Source organism: Pongo abelii, chromosome 16 (assembly GCF_028885655.2).
Source record: "Pongo abelii isolate AG06213 chromosome 16, NHGRI_mPonAbe1-v2.0_pri, whole genome shotgun sequence".
Taxonomy (NCBI): Eukaryota; Metazoa; Chordata; class Mammalia; order Primates; family Hominidae; genus Pongo; species Pongo abelii.
Window position 1 is genome coordinate 19,576,690 of NC_072001.2, and position 18,545 is coordinate 19,595,234.

Genomic DNA, 18,545 nt, shown 5'->3' on the forward strand with positions numbered 1-18,545 from the left:
TTCATATAATATTAATAAAAATCAAACTAGCTATTCAAAATATACTCATGGCATTGGACATTTGGAGGTAATTTTCACCAACCATCAATGTCTGTATTCATATATTTATGTGATGGTATTGTTATTTCTGTAGTCTTGGTCAACAGAATTTACTCATGTTTGATATAATTTCCACATACCCATAGCATGCCTTTGGAAGTAATGCAGTGCTTGAAATTTAAGGAAAAAAATATCTGGTTAGGATTCCAAAATGTAAATCATTGAATAAAACAGTGCCATTTACTTTAAGATGAGGACAGTATTTTGATGGGAGGACATAGGTGATTTTGTGAACAACAAAATAATCTTGAAGCCACATACATATGGTAAATATTCACACTTAGGACTATGTGGGAATGGCAGCAGTCATTTCCAGTAAATAACATGTGAAAATCCATAGGACAGTTCCAAAAACACCTCCTGCTTGTTCATGGCATAAAGCCAAAGCTCTGCTATATGAATATTACATATGTTTTTGACAAAACATCTAGTCTTGCACCAGACACAATATTCTAGTTTCCTGAGGAGGAAACTTTATTAAAGCATGTGCTAAGTAAACTATAAGATTCATATTAGAAACTTCAGTCCTATAGCTGTTTCTATTTATTTGGGGTTGGAAAAAAAATTGCATTATTGTACATGTACTTGCTTTATAGTTAAAAAAAAATGGAGGGGGGCAAAATAAATCACACTCTCAAAGCATCAAGGAAATTTATAGTGGAATTATGAATCATATCATTGTGGGGTCATTTTCCTTTGTATCATGATATCATATGAGACCAATGTCAAATGGAATAGGTAAAAAATGGACAAAAAGTTTTTTTGGTGGGGGGAAGGCTGCAGACTGAGTTATTTTATTTCACTGTTTCCAGTTTGAAGCTACTATCATGGGCGTTTAGAGTTATACAAATAACACTTACAAAAAATAAAAGACCAAGACACCCAGAGTGAGATGCATGTCGGGGACGAGGGAGGCTGGCAGCAGGGGGCCCCGGCGGCTCACCCCAGGGCTCCCCGAGGGGGTGACGCCTGGCTTCATCCACCCAGGAGGCCCAGGGAGCACCAATCACAGTAGGGGCTCTGGCCTAGGCGTCCCGCAGCCCAGGCCCAGGGCTGGGGCTGGACGGGAAGGACGGAAAGAGAGGGCTGAGATGCACCCGCTGGGGAGGGTGCTGAGACGCCCCACGCAGATCACTCACTACTACAGCCAGGCTTGCCTGGGACGCCTCCAGCAACAATATTTCATTTAAAAAAATACTGATTTGGTCATTTTCTGTTTCCAGTCAGGCTAGGGTGAAAGGAAAGAGACAGGAGGAAGATGGCCCCCACACCCCTACCCCCTGCCACCACCACCCTGGCAGAACATGCAGCGGACAGACCCTGTGGCTGTCACGCCCTGCCGCTCCACAGAAGGGAGCCAGGCTGAGCCTCCGCCACGTGGGAGAGGGGCTGTTTCCAGCCACCACCCAAAAAAACACCGAGGGTCAGTCCTAGCCCACCCGACGGCTTCCCTTCCCAAGCAGGGGTTTCCGGACAGTGCACCAGGGAGGGCCACTGACAGGCTTGGGACAAGTGCCCAGCTCCTGGGGGGCTGGGAGGAGGTGGCCAGGAGGGGCAAGAGATTCCAGTTACACTACACGCCCAGGGCTCCCAGCCCCCAACCGTCCCTTAGCCGCTTCCAGAGAAGTAAGGCTCAGAGCCCTCTGAGGTCAGAAGAAAGAGGTGCCAGACTCGCCCCATGGCAGACAAGAGGGCAGCAGGGGCATCTGAAATCCCTCCCAGGGCCAGGCCGCAGCCGCTGACCCGAGAGGAGTAGGGAACCCGGGCGGAGGGGAGAGTGGGGAGTCCATAGGGGCGACAGGCGGGGGCACCGTTTTCTCTGGGGTTTCCAGTTTGAAAGGCAAGGGGCTTGCCTCCCGCCCCAGGGAGCCCACCTGGAGGAGAAAGGGTTAGCAGGGAGGGTTGGAAGGAGCCGCCACGTGGGCAGGGGCGGGGAGGGGCGGGGAAGGGCGGGCCCTAGTACTGCCAGAGCCAGGCGCGGTCCACGGTCTCCGCGGAGGCCTTCAGGACTCCTGCGTGGTCGCCCTTCAGGTAGCGCCCGCCCACCTTGACGGCCACCTTGTTGTCGCAGAACTCGAAGAAGAAGTCCACAGGAGGGTCGCCGCTGCTGGTGACCGCGGAGTCACTGCCCACCGTCCGGTATTTGCCTGTGGAGGCTTTGCTGTTGTAGGCGCCATCCTTGAACTCCAGCTGGAAGGCGTCATAGCTGGAGCGGTTGGCGTCCAGGGTGCCCCTGACCTTGCGGCAGCCGATGAAGCCGTGCTCCCCGCGGAACACGATGATGGGGCGGTTGATGAGCTTCATGAAGAAGAGCTCTGAGTCCCCTGCTGTCTCCACCAAGGCGGCCAGCTGCCCATTCTTCTTAGCTGTCACAAACTTGCCATTGGACGCCCGCAGTGTGATGCGCCGGTCACGCCGCTCAATGTCGAAGTAGCAGCTGGCATTCTGGGTGGAGGCGGTGGACTGCACGCCCCCAGTGGCCGTCAGCGTCCAGTACTTGCCCGTGTGGGGACGGAAGGCACACTTTTTGGTGTCGCGGTCGATCTCCAGCTGGAAGGTCTCCTGGTCGGTCTCCTCGTCCTGATTGGCAGACAGGTCCCTACCCTGGCGCGTGGACACATTCCTCTCGTTGGCCGCCTGCAGCACGACCTGGGCGCAGCTCTGCTCCAGGGCAAAGAGCTCGTCCTTGCCCACCTTGGTGGCCTTGCCGGCCTTGAGCGTGCTGCTGGGCCCCGACGGCGCCAGGTAAGGACCCTCGCAGTCGCGGAAGGCCACCTTGCCGAAGCGGAACTCCAGCGTGTAGCCAGTGGCCGGCTCGGGGCTCGTCACCAGGCGCCCGTCATGGCGCAGGAAGCGGTGGTCGGCGGTCTGCACGCTGTAGCGCTGGTCCTGGAAGGCGAGGATGATGAGCGAGTCGATGCCCCAGGGCACGTCGCGGTCCACGGCGATCTCGTCGGCCGGCCGCGCGCTCAGGTGCGCCTAGCGCCTACGGGTGACGCTGTAGATGTTGACCTGAGGGTGCATGGCGATGTGCACGCTCCGCTTCTCGGCGGGGGACACCGTCTGCGCGAAGCACGACAGGCGGTCCTCGGTGCCTCCGAAGTAGCGCCGGTGCTCCTCGGACTGCAGCGACCAGCGGCCGTCGTCGTGCACCACGATGAGGAAGCGGCAGTCGGGACCGGGCACCTCGCGCTCGCAGGTCACGTTGCCGTCCTTGTCCGCCGCCAGGTAGCGGCCCAGGTGGCTGCGCAGGCACACGGCCGCGCTGCCCGCCTCGTCAGGGTGCTGCTCCCGCGTCCAGATCTGCTTCTTCTTCAGGCTGCTGGCCAACGCGTTAACCTTGAACCCGAATGCCTCGGCCGTCAGGTACTTGTTGCCGCAGTTGATGAGGCCGAACTGGATCTGCACTGCCTCGGCTGTGCCGTTGGCGGTCATGGTGGCGGTGGACGGGAGGCCGCGGTGCGGCCCCGGGAGGTGGGTGGCGGGTCCCCGCGGGGGCGCCCCTGCTCCTTTGTTCGGCGGCGGCGGCGGCCCGCACGCGCCCTCCGCAGCGCTCCACCAAAAGGTTTTTAAAATCATTTCAGTTAACAGATTTAAACAGAGTTTAGCTATGAAGCAATGAGTAATGCAATACAACTAGTGAAAAAGATGAACAACTAGGGATTAAATGTTGAGGAAAATTGTTTTCTAATGAATTAATTTTGAATTGATAAGGGACAAAGAATAGGGACTTTTAAATATACAACTTTGGTGACAAAGTATTTGTCTACACAAGTTTCTTATGTCTAGTGCCTTCCTTACCTCCCAAATATTATTTTATAACTCTGATAATTTCTAAAAGATACATATGAGATATTCATATCTAAAAAAGTCACCAATATTTTGAACTAGTATCAAAAATAAAGAAGTATTTGACATAGGTTTATATACTGGGTTTATACATAAATAAAATACAAATACAAATCACAACAGCAAAGATAATAATTAAAAACTGCGTACTCACCTTAGGGTTTTTAAATAAGCTAATTGTTTTTCTTCTACACAAATAGCTAAAAATGTACAGTGAATGCAAATGTACTCAATTTCTCTTTCTTTTTCTATATTTGGATTGGTTAGTGAAGTGTCACAAAAGTGATGATGCTGAATTTTTGCTATTTTCTCTCTAAAGTGATGTTCTGAAAGAAATATATATATAATTTGCGGTTGTGAAGAAGCCCTTTTTTTAGTGCTAATTTATTTCCTTTGTGTACTTTGCAGTAGACATACATGTTAAAAATTCAACAGAAAGAAGAGGATAAAATAATCATGACATTAAGCCCCTTTAGAAATTAGCAATGTTCTCTATTAATAATGGCGTGATGATATGCCACTCCATGAGCTCTTGAACCAAGTTATTCATTATTTCTCTGCCACATGGAAGCAGGATATTTGGTCTTTGTCCTATCTCAATGCAGTGCCTATGGTTTTGTTACAGAAACCTTAATTTTGCCTGCTTTTGAGTAAAGCAGGTTTTATGCAAACTTCTCAGAGGGCAGCCAGATAACTTTCAAGCACATTTGAAACACCAGAGGTGACTCTGCCAAGTGCCTCAGAGAAAAATACAAAGTATGACAAAGACACTTCTTCAACCCATCTTTCTAAAGTTGCTGACTCTACAGGTTTATTATAAGCATTAGATGAAACCAGCGAGAGGCATGTGTCAAAGCTTGAATGTGCAGCTCCAGGTTAGAATGTCAGCTTTTCCTTTGGGTTATTGAAGAAGGAGAAAAGCCATTATCCATGCATGAAACAAAAAGGTATATGGCCAATCAAATGGAAGGCATACTTTTGGTAATCCAATCCCAATATATGCTATTTGCTTTAGTGGGGCTTAAGTAGGTCACTTAAGTGGTTTAGTGGGGCTTAAATAGGTCACCTTCTAGAAGTGAGCAGAAAAATATTTTAAATTAATGGTTATTTTACTATCAACATTTTTTTAAAATTGAAAATGGAACACTGGTTTTACAAGCAGTTTCTTCATTTTATTATTTAATGAGGTGGCTAGCCTTGATTTGAAAGGTTTTTTTTAACATGACTAGCTTTCTGACACTCTAATGCCCATTTTCTAAGACTTCTGTGCTGTAAGCTATTTTAACAAAGGGTAAGTGGTATGTCTTTAAATTCTGATTTTAGAGGAATTCCTAAATTCTCATTACTTTCACATATTATTTTATCTACTGTGAAATGATAACTTTGTTAACATGAAGCTTTTGAAGCTGTCACTGTATTGCATCGGGTATTTCTGTTGGTTCATCAAAGTGAAATGAAATGAAAATGCAGGAAAAACAAATGAATAGAACACAAGAGTAGTTCATTTTGGCTGGGTACGGTGGCTCATGCATGTACTACCAGCAGTTTGGGAGCTCAGGAGTTAGAGACCAGCCTGGCCAACCTGGTGAAACCCCGTCTCTACTAAAAATACAAAATGTAGCTAGGTGTCATGGTGCACGCCTTCTGGTACTGGAAGGCTGAGGCAGGAGAATCACTTGAACCTGGGAGGTGGAGGTTGCAGTGAGCCGAGATCATGCCACTGCACTCCAGCCTGGGCAACAGAGCGAGATCCCCTCTCAGAAAAAAAAAGAGTAATTCATTGAAACACCAGTTTGAAAAACATCAGGATGCTTTTCTCTTGTTAACTATAACGTTGTTGAAAACTCTGCTAAAATTTCACATTCTTTTTTTAAAAAAGGTAAATGAATTTTCATAACGTATTGTGCATAAAAATTATTTAAAGTTGACATTAATATAAAACGTATTGAGCTACTTTAAAGTTTTTTTGTTTTTTGCTTCCTTTTTGAACTTTTATTTTAGGTTCAGGGGTACAAGTGCAGGTTTGTTACACAGGTAAACTTTTGTCATGGGGGTTTGTGGTACAGATTCTTTCATCATCCAGGTATTAAGCCTAGCACCCATTAGTTATTTTCCCTGATGATCTCCCATCTCTCTGCCTCCTCTCTCTGAAAGTCCCCAGTGTGTGTTGTTCCCCTCTGTGTGTCCATGTGAGTTCTCATCATTTAGCTCCCACTTACAAGTGAGAACATGCGGTGTTTTTCTGTTCCTATGTTAGTTTGCTAAGGATAATAGCCTCCAGCTCCATCCATTTCCCTGCAAAAGACATGATCTCTGTTCTTTTTCATGGTTGCGTAGTATTCCATGGTGTATATGTACCACATTTTCTTGATCCAGTGTGTCACTGAGTGCCATTTTAGTTGATTCCATGTCTTTGCTATTGTGAACAGTGCTGCAGTGTACATATGCATGCATGTGTCTTTATAATAGAATGATTTATATTCCTTTAAGTATATACCCAGTAATGGGATTGCAGGGTCAAATGCTATTTCTGTCTTTAGGCTTTTGAGGAATTGCCACACTGTCTTCCACAATGGATGAACTAATTTACTCTCCCACCAACAGTGTATAAGCATCCCTTTTTCTTCACAACTTCGCCAGCATCTGTTATTTTTTGACTTTTTAGTAATAGTCATTCTGGTTGGTGTAAGATGGTATCTCATTGTGGTCTTGATTTGTATTTCTCTAATTATCATAAACAGACAGTTTTGAAATTTTTACAATCTTATGAAGACAAATGAATACAGAATTTTCTGAGCTGGGGCTTTTCTGGGGCAAGATTATAGAGATTAACAAAATGAGATTGGGAGAAATTGAGCTACATTATTGTCAAATTTAGCTTGCTGGGAGTAAAAAACAAAAAACCAACAAAACTGAAGTCTTGCACTTAATAATAACTATTTCTGGCTTCCCTCCCTCTGCTAAACATGGATTGTCAGATTTCTCTCTGTGAGTTGTCGTCATCCACCACTAGAGTCAGTCAATGGCCCTACAATGTATTCCCTGGCAATGATTTTGCAATGAGTTTCATTCAGGTTCTTAACACTTTAAGATAATGTCAACATTCTTCCTTAACTTCTCTCTGCTTCCAATGTCTTCCATTTCTAATCCGCCCTGCACACAGAACAGTTTATTTATCCTTCTTAAATACAGAAAACTACTCTCAATTGTCTACAGGATAAAGTACAACCCTTTTAAACTTTACCAAACTAACTTAGAAAAATAATTTCCCGGGAGAAGCGGCGTCGGCGGCTGGAGCAGAGGCAGCAACCGGACGAGCAGCAGAGGCGGTCCGGAGCGACGGTGAAGATGGCGGCGGCGGGCGGCGGAGGCGGCAGTGGCCGCTACCAGGGCGGCGGCAGTGAGGGCGGCCGGACCACTAAGCGGCTCAAGACTGGCAACGCCGGCGACCAGCACGGAGGCGGTGGCGGTGGCGGTGGCGGTGGTGGAGGCGGTGGCGGTGGAGGAGGCGGGGCGGCGGGCGGCGGCGGGAAGAACTACGATGACCCGCACAAAACCCCTGCCTCCCCAGTTGTCCACATCAGGGGCCTGATTGAGGGTGTGGTGGAAACTGACCTTGTGGAGGCCTTGCAGGAGTTTGGACCCATCAGCTCTGTGGTGGTAATGCCTAAAAAGAGACAAGCACTGGTGGAGTTTGAAGATGTGTTGGGGGCTTGCAACGCAGTGAGCTACACAGCCGACAACCAAATATGCATTGCCGATTACCCAACTTTTGTCAACTACTCTACCATCCAGAAGATCTCCCGCCCCGGGGACTCGGATGACTCCCGGAGCGTGAACAGTGTGCTTCTCTTTACCATCCTGAACCCCATTTATTCGATCACCACGGATGTTCTTTACACTATCTGTAATCCTTGTGGCCCTGTCCAGAGAATTGTCATTTTCAGGAAGAATGGAGTTCAGGCGATGGTGGAATTCGACTCTGTTCAAAGTGCCCAGCGGGCCAAGGCCTCTCTCAATGGGGCTGATATCTATTCTGGCTGTTGTGCTCTGAAGATGGAATACTCAAAGCCTACACGCTTGAATGTGTTCAAGAGTGATCAGGATACTTGGGACTACACAAACCCCAATCTCAGTGGACAAGGTGACCCTGGCAGCAACCCCAACAAACGCCAGAGGCAGCACCCTCTCCTGGGAGATCACCCAGCAGAATATGGAGGGCCCCACGGTGGATACCACAGCCATTACCATGATGAGGGCTACGGCCCCCCACCCCTCACTACGAAGGGAGAAGGATGGGTCCACCAGTGGGGGTTCACCGTCGGGGCCCAAGTCGCTACGGCCCCCAGTATGGGCAGCCCCCACCCCCTCCCCCACCACCCGAGGATGGCCCTCAAGCCCACAGCCCTGTGCTGGTGGTCTATGGCTTGGATCAATCTTAAGATGAACTGTGACCGAGTCATCAATGTCTTCTGCTTGTATGGCAATGTGGAGAAGGTGAAATTCATGAAAAGCAGGCCGGGGGCCACCATGATGGAGATGGCTGATGGCTACGCTGTGGACCGGGCCATTACCCACCTCAACAACAACTTCATGTTTGGGCAGAAGCTGAATGTCTGTGTCTCCAAGCAGCCAGCCATCATGCCCGGTCAGTCATACGGGTTGGAAGACGGGTCTTGCAGTTACAAAGACTTCAGTGAATCCCAGAACAATCGGTTCTCCACCCCAGAGCAGGCAGCCAAGAACCGCATCCAGCACCCCAGCAACGTGCTGCATTTCTTCAACACCCCACTGGAGGTGACTGAGGAGAACTTCTTTGAGATCTGCGATGAGCTTGGAGTGAAATGGCCATCTTCTGTGAAAGTATTCTCAGCAAAAGTGAGCGCAGCTCCTCTGGACTGCTGGAGTGGGAATCCAAGAGCGATGCCCTGGAGACTCTGGGCTTCCTGAACCATTACCAGATGAAAAACCCAATGGTCCATACCCTTACACTCTGAAGTTGTGTTTCTCCACCGCTCAGCACGCCTCCTAATTAGGTGCCTAGGAAGAGTGCCATCTAAGCAGGAAGACATTTCTCTGTCCTTTATGCCATTTTTTGTTTTTTGTTTTTGTTATTTGCAAAAGATCTTGTATTCCTTTTTTTTTTTTTTTTTTTTTTTAATGCTAGGTTCGTAGAGGCTTAACCTTAATGGAAACGCTGGAAGTCTGCAGGGGGAGGGAGAGGGGAACTGATATCTCCCAAAATTAACCTTCACTTTTAAAAAATTGTTGTACATGTGATTTTTTTTTCCTGTTCATACATTTGTGCTGCCCATGTACTCTTGGCACATTTCAATAAAATTGTTTGGAAAATAAACACAGCGCTTGCTGGGAAAAAAAAAGAAAAGAAAAATAATTTCCCATATTTGTTGTCTCAAAGATACTAGAATATACTGACTTATAGCTACTTATTTTTCCCAAACAAATTAGCCCACTATGAATAACCTCCACAGTCTCTTTTTGTTGTTGTTGTTATCTATCTGAATTCTGCCCATTTAAGGTAAACTGATGTCTATAATTACTCCTGCTCAAGAACTTCTAGAGCCTTCTAACATCTGGTAACCAATTCCGTCTTTAAAGTACTTATTACCATGATTTCAGTTTTCTTGACTGTATCCTAACAGAAAAAATAGTACAAAGGGGTCACAAATGCAGAATAAAAGCTAGAAGGATAGAATGATTAATATTCACAAATTTTAGAGTAATAGATGGTTTTATTGTAATTGGAAGTGTGGAGGATTTCTGTGAATTAGTATACTTTTTTTATATACTTTAAGTTCTAGGGTACATGTGCACAACGTGCAGGTTTGTTACATATGTATACATGTGCCATGTGCTGTGCTGCACCCATTAACTCGTCATTTACATTAGGCATATCTCCTAATGCTATCCCTCCCCCCTTCCCCCACCCCACAACAGGCCCCAGTGTTTGATGTTCCCCTTCCTGTGTCCAAGTGTCCTCATTGTTCAATTCCCACCTAAGAGTGAGAACATGCGGTGTTTGGTTTTTTATCCTTGCGATAGTTTGCTGAGAATGATGGTTTCCAGCTTCATCCATATCCCTGCAAAGGACATGAACTCATCATTTTTTATGGCTGCATAGTATTCCATGGTGTATATGTGCCACATTTTCTTAATCCAGTCTATCATTGATGGACATTTGGGTTGGTTCCAAGTCTTTGCTATTGTGAATAGTGCCACAATAAACATACGTGTGCATGTGTCTTTATAGCAGCATGATTTATAATCCTTTGGGTATATACCCAGTAATGGGATGGCTGGGTCAAATGGTATTTCTAGTTCTAGATCCTTGAGGAATAGCCACACTGTCTTCCACAATGGTTGAACTAGTTTACAGTCCCACCAACAGTGTAAAAGTGTTCCTATTTCTCCACATCCTCTCTAGCACCTGTTGTTTCCTGATTTTTTTAATGATCGCCATTCTAACTGGTGTGAGATGGTGTCTCATTTGTGGTTCTGATTTGCATTTCTCTGATGGCCAGTGATGATGAGCATTTTTTCATGCGTCTTTTGACTGCATAAATGTCTTCTTTTGAGAAGTGTCTGTTCATATCCTCCATCCACTTTTTGATGGGGTTGTTTGTTTTTTTCTTCTAAGTTTGTTTGAGTTCTTTGTAAATTCTGGACATTAGCCCTTTGCCAGATGAGCAGATTGCAAAAATTTCCTTCCATTCTGTAGGTTGCCTGTTCACTCTGTACGTTGCCTGTTTACTCTGATGGTAGTTTCTTTTGCTGTGCAAAAGCTCTTTAGTTTAATTAGATCCCATTTGTCAATTTTGGCTTGTGTTGCCATTGCTTTTGGTGTTTTAGACATGAAGTCCTTGCCCATGCCTATGTCCTGAATGGTATTGCCTAGGTTTTCTTCTAGGGTTTTTATGGTTTTAGGTCTAACATTTAAGTCTTTAATCCATCTTGAATTAATTTTTGTATAAGGTCCAAGGAAGAGATCCAGTTTCAGCCTTCTCCATATGGCTAGCCAGTTTCCCCAGGATCATTTATTAAATAGGGAATCCTTTCCCCATTGCTTGTTTTTGTCAGGCTTGTCAAAGATCAGATGGTTGTAGATGTGTGGTATTATTTCTGAGGGCTCTGTTCGGTTCCATTGGTCTATATCTCTGTTTTGGTACCAGTACCATGCTGTTTTGGTTACTGTAGCCTTGTAGTATAGTTTGAAGTCAGGTACCATGATGCCTCCAGCTTTGTTCTTTTTGCTTAGGATTGTCTTGGCAATGCGGGCTCTTTTTTGGTTCCATATGAACTTTAAAGCAGTTTTTTCCAATTCTGTGAAGGAAGTCTTTGGTAGCTTGATGGTGATGGCACTGGATCTATAAATTATCTTGAACAGTATGGCCATTTTCATGATATTGATTCTTCCTATCCATGAGCATGGAATGTCCTTCCATTTGTTTGTATCCTCTTTTATTTCATTGAGCAGTGGTTTGTAGTTCTCCTTGAAGAGGTCCTTCACATCCCTTGTAAGTTGTATTCCTGGGTATTTTTATTCTCTTTGAAGCAATTGTGAATGGGAGTCCACTCATGATTTGGCCCTCTGTTTGTCTGTTATTGGTGTATAAGAATGCTTGTGATTTCTACACATTGATTTTGTATCCTGAGACTTTGCTGAAGTTGCTTATCAGCTTAAGGAGATTTCGGACTGAGACGATGGGGTTTTCTAAATATACAATCATGTCATCTGCAAACAGGGACAATTTGACTTTCTCTTTTTCTAATTGAATACCCTTTATTTCTTTCTCCTGCCTGATTGCCCTGGCCAGAACTTCCAACACTATGTTGAATAGGAGTGGTGAGAGAGGGCATCCCTGTGTTGTGCCAGTTTTCAAAGGGAATGCTTCCAGTTTTTGCTCATTCAGTGTAATATTGGCTGTGTGTTTGTCATAAATAGCTCTTATTATTTTGAGATACATCCCATCAATACCTAATTTATAGACAGTTTTTAGCATGAAGGGCTGTTGAATTTTGTCAAAGGCCTTTTCTGCATCTATTGAAATAATCATGTGGTTTTTGTCTTTGGTTCTGTTTATATGTTGGATTACGTTAATTGATTTGCATATGTTGAACCAGCCTTGCATCCCAGGGATGAAGCCCACTTGATCATGCTGGATAAGCTTTTTGATGTGCTGCTGGATTTGGTTTGCCAGTATTTTATTGAGGATTTTTGCATCAATGTTCATCAAGGATATTGGTCTAAAATTCTCTTTTTTTGTTGTGTCTCTGCCAGGCTTTGGTGTCAAGGTGATGCTGACCTCATAAAATGAGTTAGGGAGGATTCCCTCTTTTTCTATTGACTGGAATAGTTTCAGAAGGAATAGTACCAGCTCCTCCTTGTACCTCTGGTAGAATTTGGCTGTGAATCCATCTTTTCCTGGACTTTTTTTGGTTGGTAGGCTATTAACTATTGCCTCAATTTCAGAGCCTGTTATTGGTCTATTCAGGGATTCAACTTCTTGGTTTAGTTTTGGGAGGGTGTATGTGTCCAGGAATTTATCCATTTCTACTAGATTTTCTAGTTTATTTGCATAGAGGTGTTCATAGTATTCTCTGACGATAGTTTGTATTTCTGTGGGATTGGTGGTGATATCCCCTTTATCATTTTTTATTGCATCTATTTGATTCTTCTCTCTTTTCTTCTTTATTAGTATATTTTTAAAGCATTATTTCAGTGAATCCATGGCTGAGAACCTACTCTAATCTAGGTGCTGCCATCGGCCATAACAAGAAAAAGAGAATAAACAATGTATTACAAGGCCTTCCCTTCAAGGCTGGTGTTGTTTCTTTCTGAATGTCTTTACAGAGAACTCAGTTCTGATTTTGCAGAGTTTTATGTTACATACATAGGACAGAAAATAGGAACTAGGGAAGCTCTGAGATTTCTAGCATGTCTGTTGAATAAATAATACTGTTTTTTCAACTTTCTTACTGCTTTCATCTTAGGATCTACAGCACTCTGAAATACTAGTCAAACCTCAGAATACCCCTGTACTATGCTTATGGGTGATCTTTTTTTCAGATTTACTAAGGGGAAAATTTGATGGATCATAGACCGCCAAGCAGGTTCCCTGGAAGATGCAGATCAGACCAAGGAGCAGCCTTTTTACCACAACAGGTAGTCGTGTTACTGCTTCAGGACTGCAAGATGGAATACATGAAAATCTGTTCATGTATGTGGCCTTAAAAATGTCGCACAGAATTTGAAAAGCGAAAGCTTATCCCTAGAAAAAGAAAAAGGCTAAAAGCTGGTAGACACGAGATAGGACTGGACACAGAGAACAGGCTGATATCTTCCTAAATGCTGGGCAGACTTTAAAAAAAATTCTATGGTCTGTTGTTGCTAACTAGACCCTATATAGTCTTCTTAGTAACATCCCCACATGGAAATAACCATCAGTCTCAGATGGAAAGAATGAGAAATCATCTAAATAGAGATGCAGAAAAGATTTAGCAGGATGAAAAGAACTGAACAGCACAGAGAGATGGGTGATACATAGTTCTTGAATTACACATTCAAACATAAGCTAGTGAGACATTTAGAGAAAGCACTTTTGCACGCATTTGTCTTCAGCCCTCTGCCAAGAAAGTCCTCTAGCCCATGAAGAAAAGCAATGTTTCAGGACAACCAAGGGTTCTTTGAATCATCTCCTGTGTTCCTGTGGGACTTCCCTAGCCTTTGGATCCCTCACATTGCTCACTGCTCTGTGTCTCAAACCTCATCTCCTTGACATCCATATGGATTAGCTTTCTGGCTCCCAATTTAGCTCCATTTCCTTGATTCTGACAACTTCACACATAGGTGTGCTGCCATTTACATTACACATGGCTCCTCACACATGTGTACAACATCCATTTAATTCATTTCTTTATAATGCTGAAATTCAGTGAGTTCCAACCATATGCTAAGGGCTGTGCTGGGTGCTGGAAATCAGTAGTGAGCAACACACTGATTTTTAGAAGTGTATATGTTGAGGAGAGGGACTAAAATATCAAAAATTATTGCTATAAATGTCATGTAGAAAAACATAGAATATGTGATGGCAAATAACAAAGCTCCTTGTCTAGGGCTTCAGGTACATTGTCCCAGAGGTGTCACCTCTAGACTAAAGCCTATGGCTATTGAATATGAGGAGACATGGGATGGAATAGAGTGGCGAGGACTCCTTGGTATGTGCCTTGTGTGAAATTCCGAGTTAGGAAGGATCTGTTCTCTTTGAGGAGTGAGTGTAGGCTAATGCCACTGGAGCAGATTAAGCATGAGGTAGGAAGACTTCATCTTGCTTTCCAAGAGGACAAATGCCTGGATAGCAGAAAGGAAAATGAAGGAAAGGAAATGGATTCAACTGCTGGTTAGGACCTGGGGACAATTAGGTTGAGGGTGTGAGGAAACTGAGGTGGCCATCATGACTCCATGTTTCTAGATGAAGAAAGGCCATCTGGGCAGCATCTGCCTGATGTTGGCCAAGCCTATGATATACAGCAAACAGGTGACCAGTTTCATTTGTCAAGAATAATATAAATGTAGCAACACTGTTCCCCTTATCACATATTTGTGAAAGTAAGAGAGTGTGTGTGTGTGTGTGTGTGTGTGTGTGTGTAAGGCGTGGAAGTCAAGAAAAGGCCGCTATCGTGCTCTCTCGGTAGTTTTTGAAAGGGGAGGAAAGACCCAGGAAATAAAATGTGAATGAGATGCATAATCATGGTGAAATTTAAAAACAGAGTAGGAAGTAACCATGAATTAGATCCTTAAGGCAGAATGTTCTGGAAGAACATGGAGAGGATAAACAGCTTAGCTGAGTTCTTGATTGCATACAGAAGTGAAACCCTTGCATATATACAAAATTATATTAGCATAAGAAGTCTTTGGTATGATTAAAGTCAAGACATTAAACTTCCTGAGCATATATGGAGTCATTATTTGAAATTTTTGTGTATTCAGATTATAGTTTTATTATTTTTCTGGATACAGTTTTATTAAAATGAAGACAAACTTAAAATGTGGGAATACTGCCTGGAAAGTAGAATCAAATATGTGATAAATTTCTAGAAATTAACAAATGTTTTCATTTACACTATAAGCAATTATTGATCTATAACCATGAATCTTTTCATTTGTTTTCTGATCTGATAAACACTTCAAATAATATTTATTTTAAAACTTTTTAATTGATTCAAAATTAATCTGAATAATTATAACAATTTTTGGATAAAGTTTATGTAATGATTATTATTATCCAAAATGTAAAAAATCCAACTACATAAGGTTAAACCTTTACAGAAGACCACAAACTTATTCAAGCGTATTTTTGCTTTGTCAAAAATATTTATCCCTTAATGTCAAACAAAAGATTATAGAGCTAATTAGTACTTTTCTATGAGAAGAAAAATAACAATGACAACAATGAAAATAAAAATCAGGACTTAAGCTAAGAAAGAATGGAAAACCTTAAGGAATATAATAGTGACAGGCAATTTTAGCATTAATTATGTAATCTCTTATTTAAAGTTAAACATAACTATGAAAAACCTGAAACATTTTCTCAGTGAATGTGATCTGCCAGCTGACTAGTGAGAAGGTTTGGCTTCTAAATAGCTGAAACTTCGCCTGGAAATGCAGATTGTCGGTATTTTCTCTGCCCTCCAAAATTGTGATAATGAAATCTTTTAGTCTTCCCATTTCTGTTATACATAAATATGATAAAACAAGAATATGAAAATATGTTTGCATTGCTTTAGGATGATGCATTTGAACTCAGAGTCTTCATATAATCATCATATTGTCAGAACTTCTACAATGACAGTAGTCAATGCTGAGAGCAAAAGGAACCCCAAAATTCTTCCATAATGAACTGTATTATTAGCAAAGATTTATCTAAGAATTTCAAAGTATTTTATAGTCTAAAAATCACATACATTCACACATATGTATTATTTGAAGAAATGCCTAAGAAAATGAAACCAAACTTTAAAGAAAACACATTTTTAAATTTTAAAGCAAAGATCATTTATAGCTCTAACTAAAATGTTAAATGCCTCTTAAGTGTGTCTACGATTCATAGGCCAAGCAGACATTATTCCTGATGGCTTTTATTTCTTGACAATTTTTGCTCACTTGAAATCCCTAGAAAATATGCCCACCAGGTTAACAACAATTTAGATTAACTTATGAATTGGCTTTTAGGTAAAGTTTCTGAACATTCGTTGTTGAGCTACATCCTGCTCCACACATAAATTATGATATGAATTGTTCTACATGTAATATATATTATTGTTACATGTGATCAAGTGTCACACATGTCCCCAAATACCTGTTCACCTCCTCCGTGTGGCTGAATGGCAGAAGTTTTAGAGCAAATATCCCAAAGCAGCAATGTCAGCCGTCTTCTCCAATCTTCCCTATATTTCTTGCAGCTCTCTCAAAGATGACAATATGCCCTTCACCAAGATCCATCCTTTCTTAATTATATGGAAAACCTCAATTTCATAACCCATGAACAGAAAGGGGAAAAACCTCTCATTCTTTTACTCTCTGCAGTGCCAAATACACTGTTAGATTTTTCACTTTCTGCCTCTCTGACCCTGTTCTCCTGTGTCTTTTTCTTTCTCTTCTCTCTTTTTTAGTGATCAGGTAATTACCTCTGGTCCATACTGTGGCCTCTTTTCCATAGTTTTATTTTCCGAGTGCTCTCTGCACTATCAATTCCTCTCCCCTCTAGATTACACCAATTCTCTGTTTTTAAGTAGCTTCACTTTGGAAACACCAACACTGGCATTTTTATGAACAGAGTACATTTCCATACACCCACAGACACACACATGCACACACACACACACACACACACACACACACCTCTGTTAAAGACCTTGAAACCCAGAGAGTTCTAAAAAAGTAGATCAGAGATGTACTTTCTTTCAACAAATTCAAATTTTGGCCAAAAATATCTTTTTGTGAATACTTTGTGAATGTATATCCTCATCTATTGAAAATTATGCATAATGCTTCCAATTGTGTTGAAATGCTTCAGTATAGGGTAGCATTTTTTCCTATTTTCAGTTAAGACCTGAATAGAACTCAATGCCAAGAAGGAGTGACAAGTGAGATCCCTTCCTGAAGCAACTATGAGGGGAATATAAGGTCCACAATGTAGCTCCTTTTTGAAATATGATTAACCATTGAATTACACTAATCTCTTTGTAAAACCCTGCATTATGGTAGCATGTGTAGTACTGGAAATTTAAGAAATATATGTAATTCTTCTATACACTTAGAGTTTTTGTCCAAATGTCAAATGATAAATTATAAATGCTGAACACTGATGTTCTCCCTCCAAATTGCACTAAAAGTGCTCTGCAGCATAGGAAATGGAAATTTTAATTCATTAGTCCACTTATAACTTCAAGTTAATCTTCTTATAAAATTGTCTGTCTTGGATGGGGAATATCACACGCCAGGGCCTGTCGTGGGTTTGGGGGAGGGGAAAGGGATAGCAGTAGGAGATATACCTAATGTAAATGACGAGTTGATGAGTGCAGCACACCAACATGGCGTGTGTATACATATGCAACAAACCTGCATGTTGTGCACATGTACCCTAAAACTTAAAGTATAATAAAAGTAAAAAGTATATACATATTATTTACAATATCATAAAAATAAAATACCTATAAATAGAAAAAAAATTGTCTGTCTTACAAAGTATATTTACACATCAATTTACTAAACTGAAATTCAAACATTTGTAAGAATTGCCATATGTATAAAAATATTGATTATGTATAATTAGCATTTTTATTATTGATAGCATTTTTTTAATTAGAAGAAAAAACAAGGTTTATTATATGATGAAAAGCCAGCAGAAACATGCAATTGTGAGATTACATCCTTAAATATTCACGGATGTCTTGTTTCCATTTTATTTACCCCAGTTTCTTAACTTAGTAATCTTGAATTCAGCAAATATTTATATATGGTGGCTATGTATCATTTACAATACATAGTAAAAATCACTGATAACTTGAATGAAGCATTACAGGAAGTATCCTAAACAACACTAGGAAAAAAATATATTGTTAATATATTGAAAATTACAAAAGAAAATCCATCCCTGTTATGCTAAAATAATGAAATTTATTCTTTGTAATTTCCTAGAAGTAGATGGATAAGGTAATTTACAAGTTTTTGGTTAGTATATTGTTTAACTTATTTTTTATTTTTTATTTATCTTATTTTTTTAAGTTTTTTGAGACGGAGGCTCTCTCTGTCGCCAGGCTGGAGTGCAGCCTATTTATGATCTCAGCTCACTGCAACCTCTGCCTCCCAGGTTCAAGCGATTCTCCTGCCTCAGCCTCCCGAGTAGCTAGGACTACAGGCGTACGTCACCACGCCCAGCTAATTTTTGTATTTTTAGTAGAGACAGTGTTTCACCATGTTGGCCAGGATGGTCTCGATCTCTTGACGTTGTGATCTGCCCGCCTTAGCCTCCCAGAGTGAACTTATTTTTGCAATGTGAAGCAATCTAACATATAGA

At 42.2% G+C, this 18,545-nt stretch overlaps 1 protein-coding gene and 1 pseudogene across 1 annotated transcript; one reads left to right on the forward strand and one right to left on the reverse strand.

The window, feature by feature from the left end:
- Positions 1-2,055: 2,055 nt before the first annotated feature.
- Positions 2,056-3,616, reverse strand: LOC129050336 (fascin-like). The gene is given in 1 exon segment (XM_054532337.1): positions 2,056-3,616. A coding segment is annotated over 1 exon segment (1,479 nt). The 5' UTR covers positions 3,535-3,616.
- LOC129049991 (heterogeneous nuclear ribonucleoprotein L-like) lies at positions 3,533-9,306 on the forward strand (annotated as a pseudogene).
- The last annotated feature ends 9,239 nt before the right edge of the window (positions 9,307-18,545 follow it).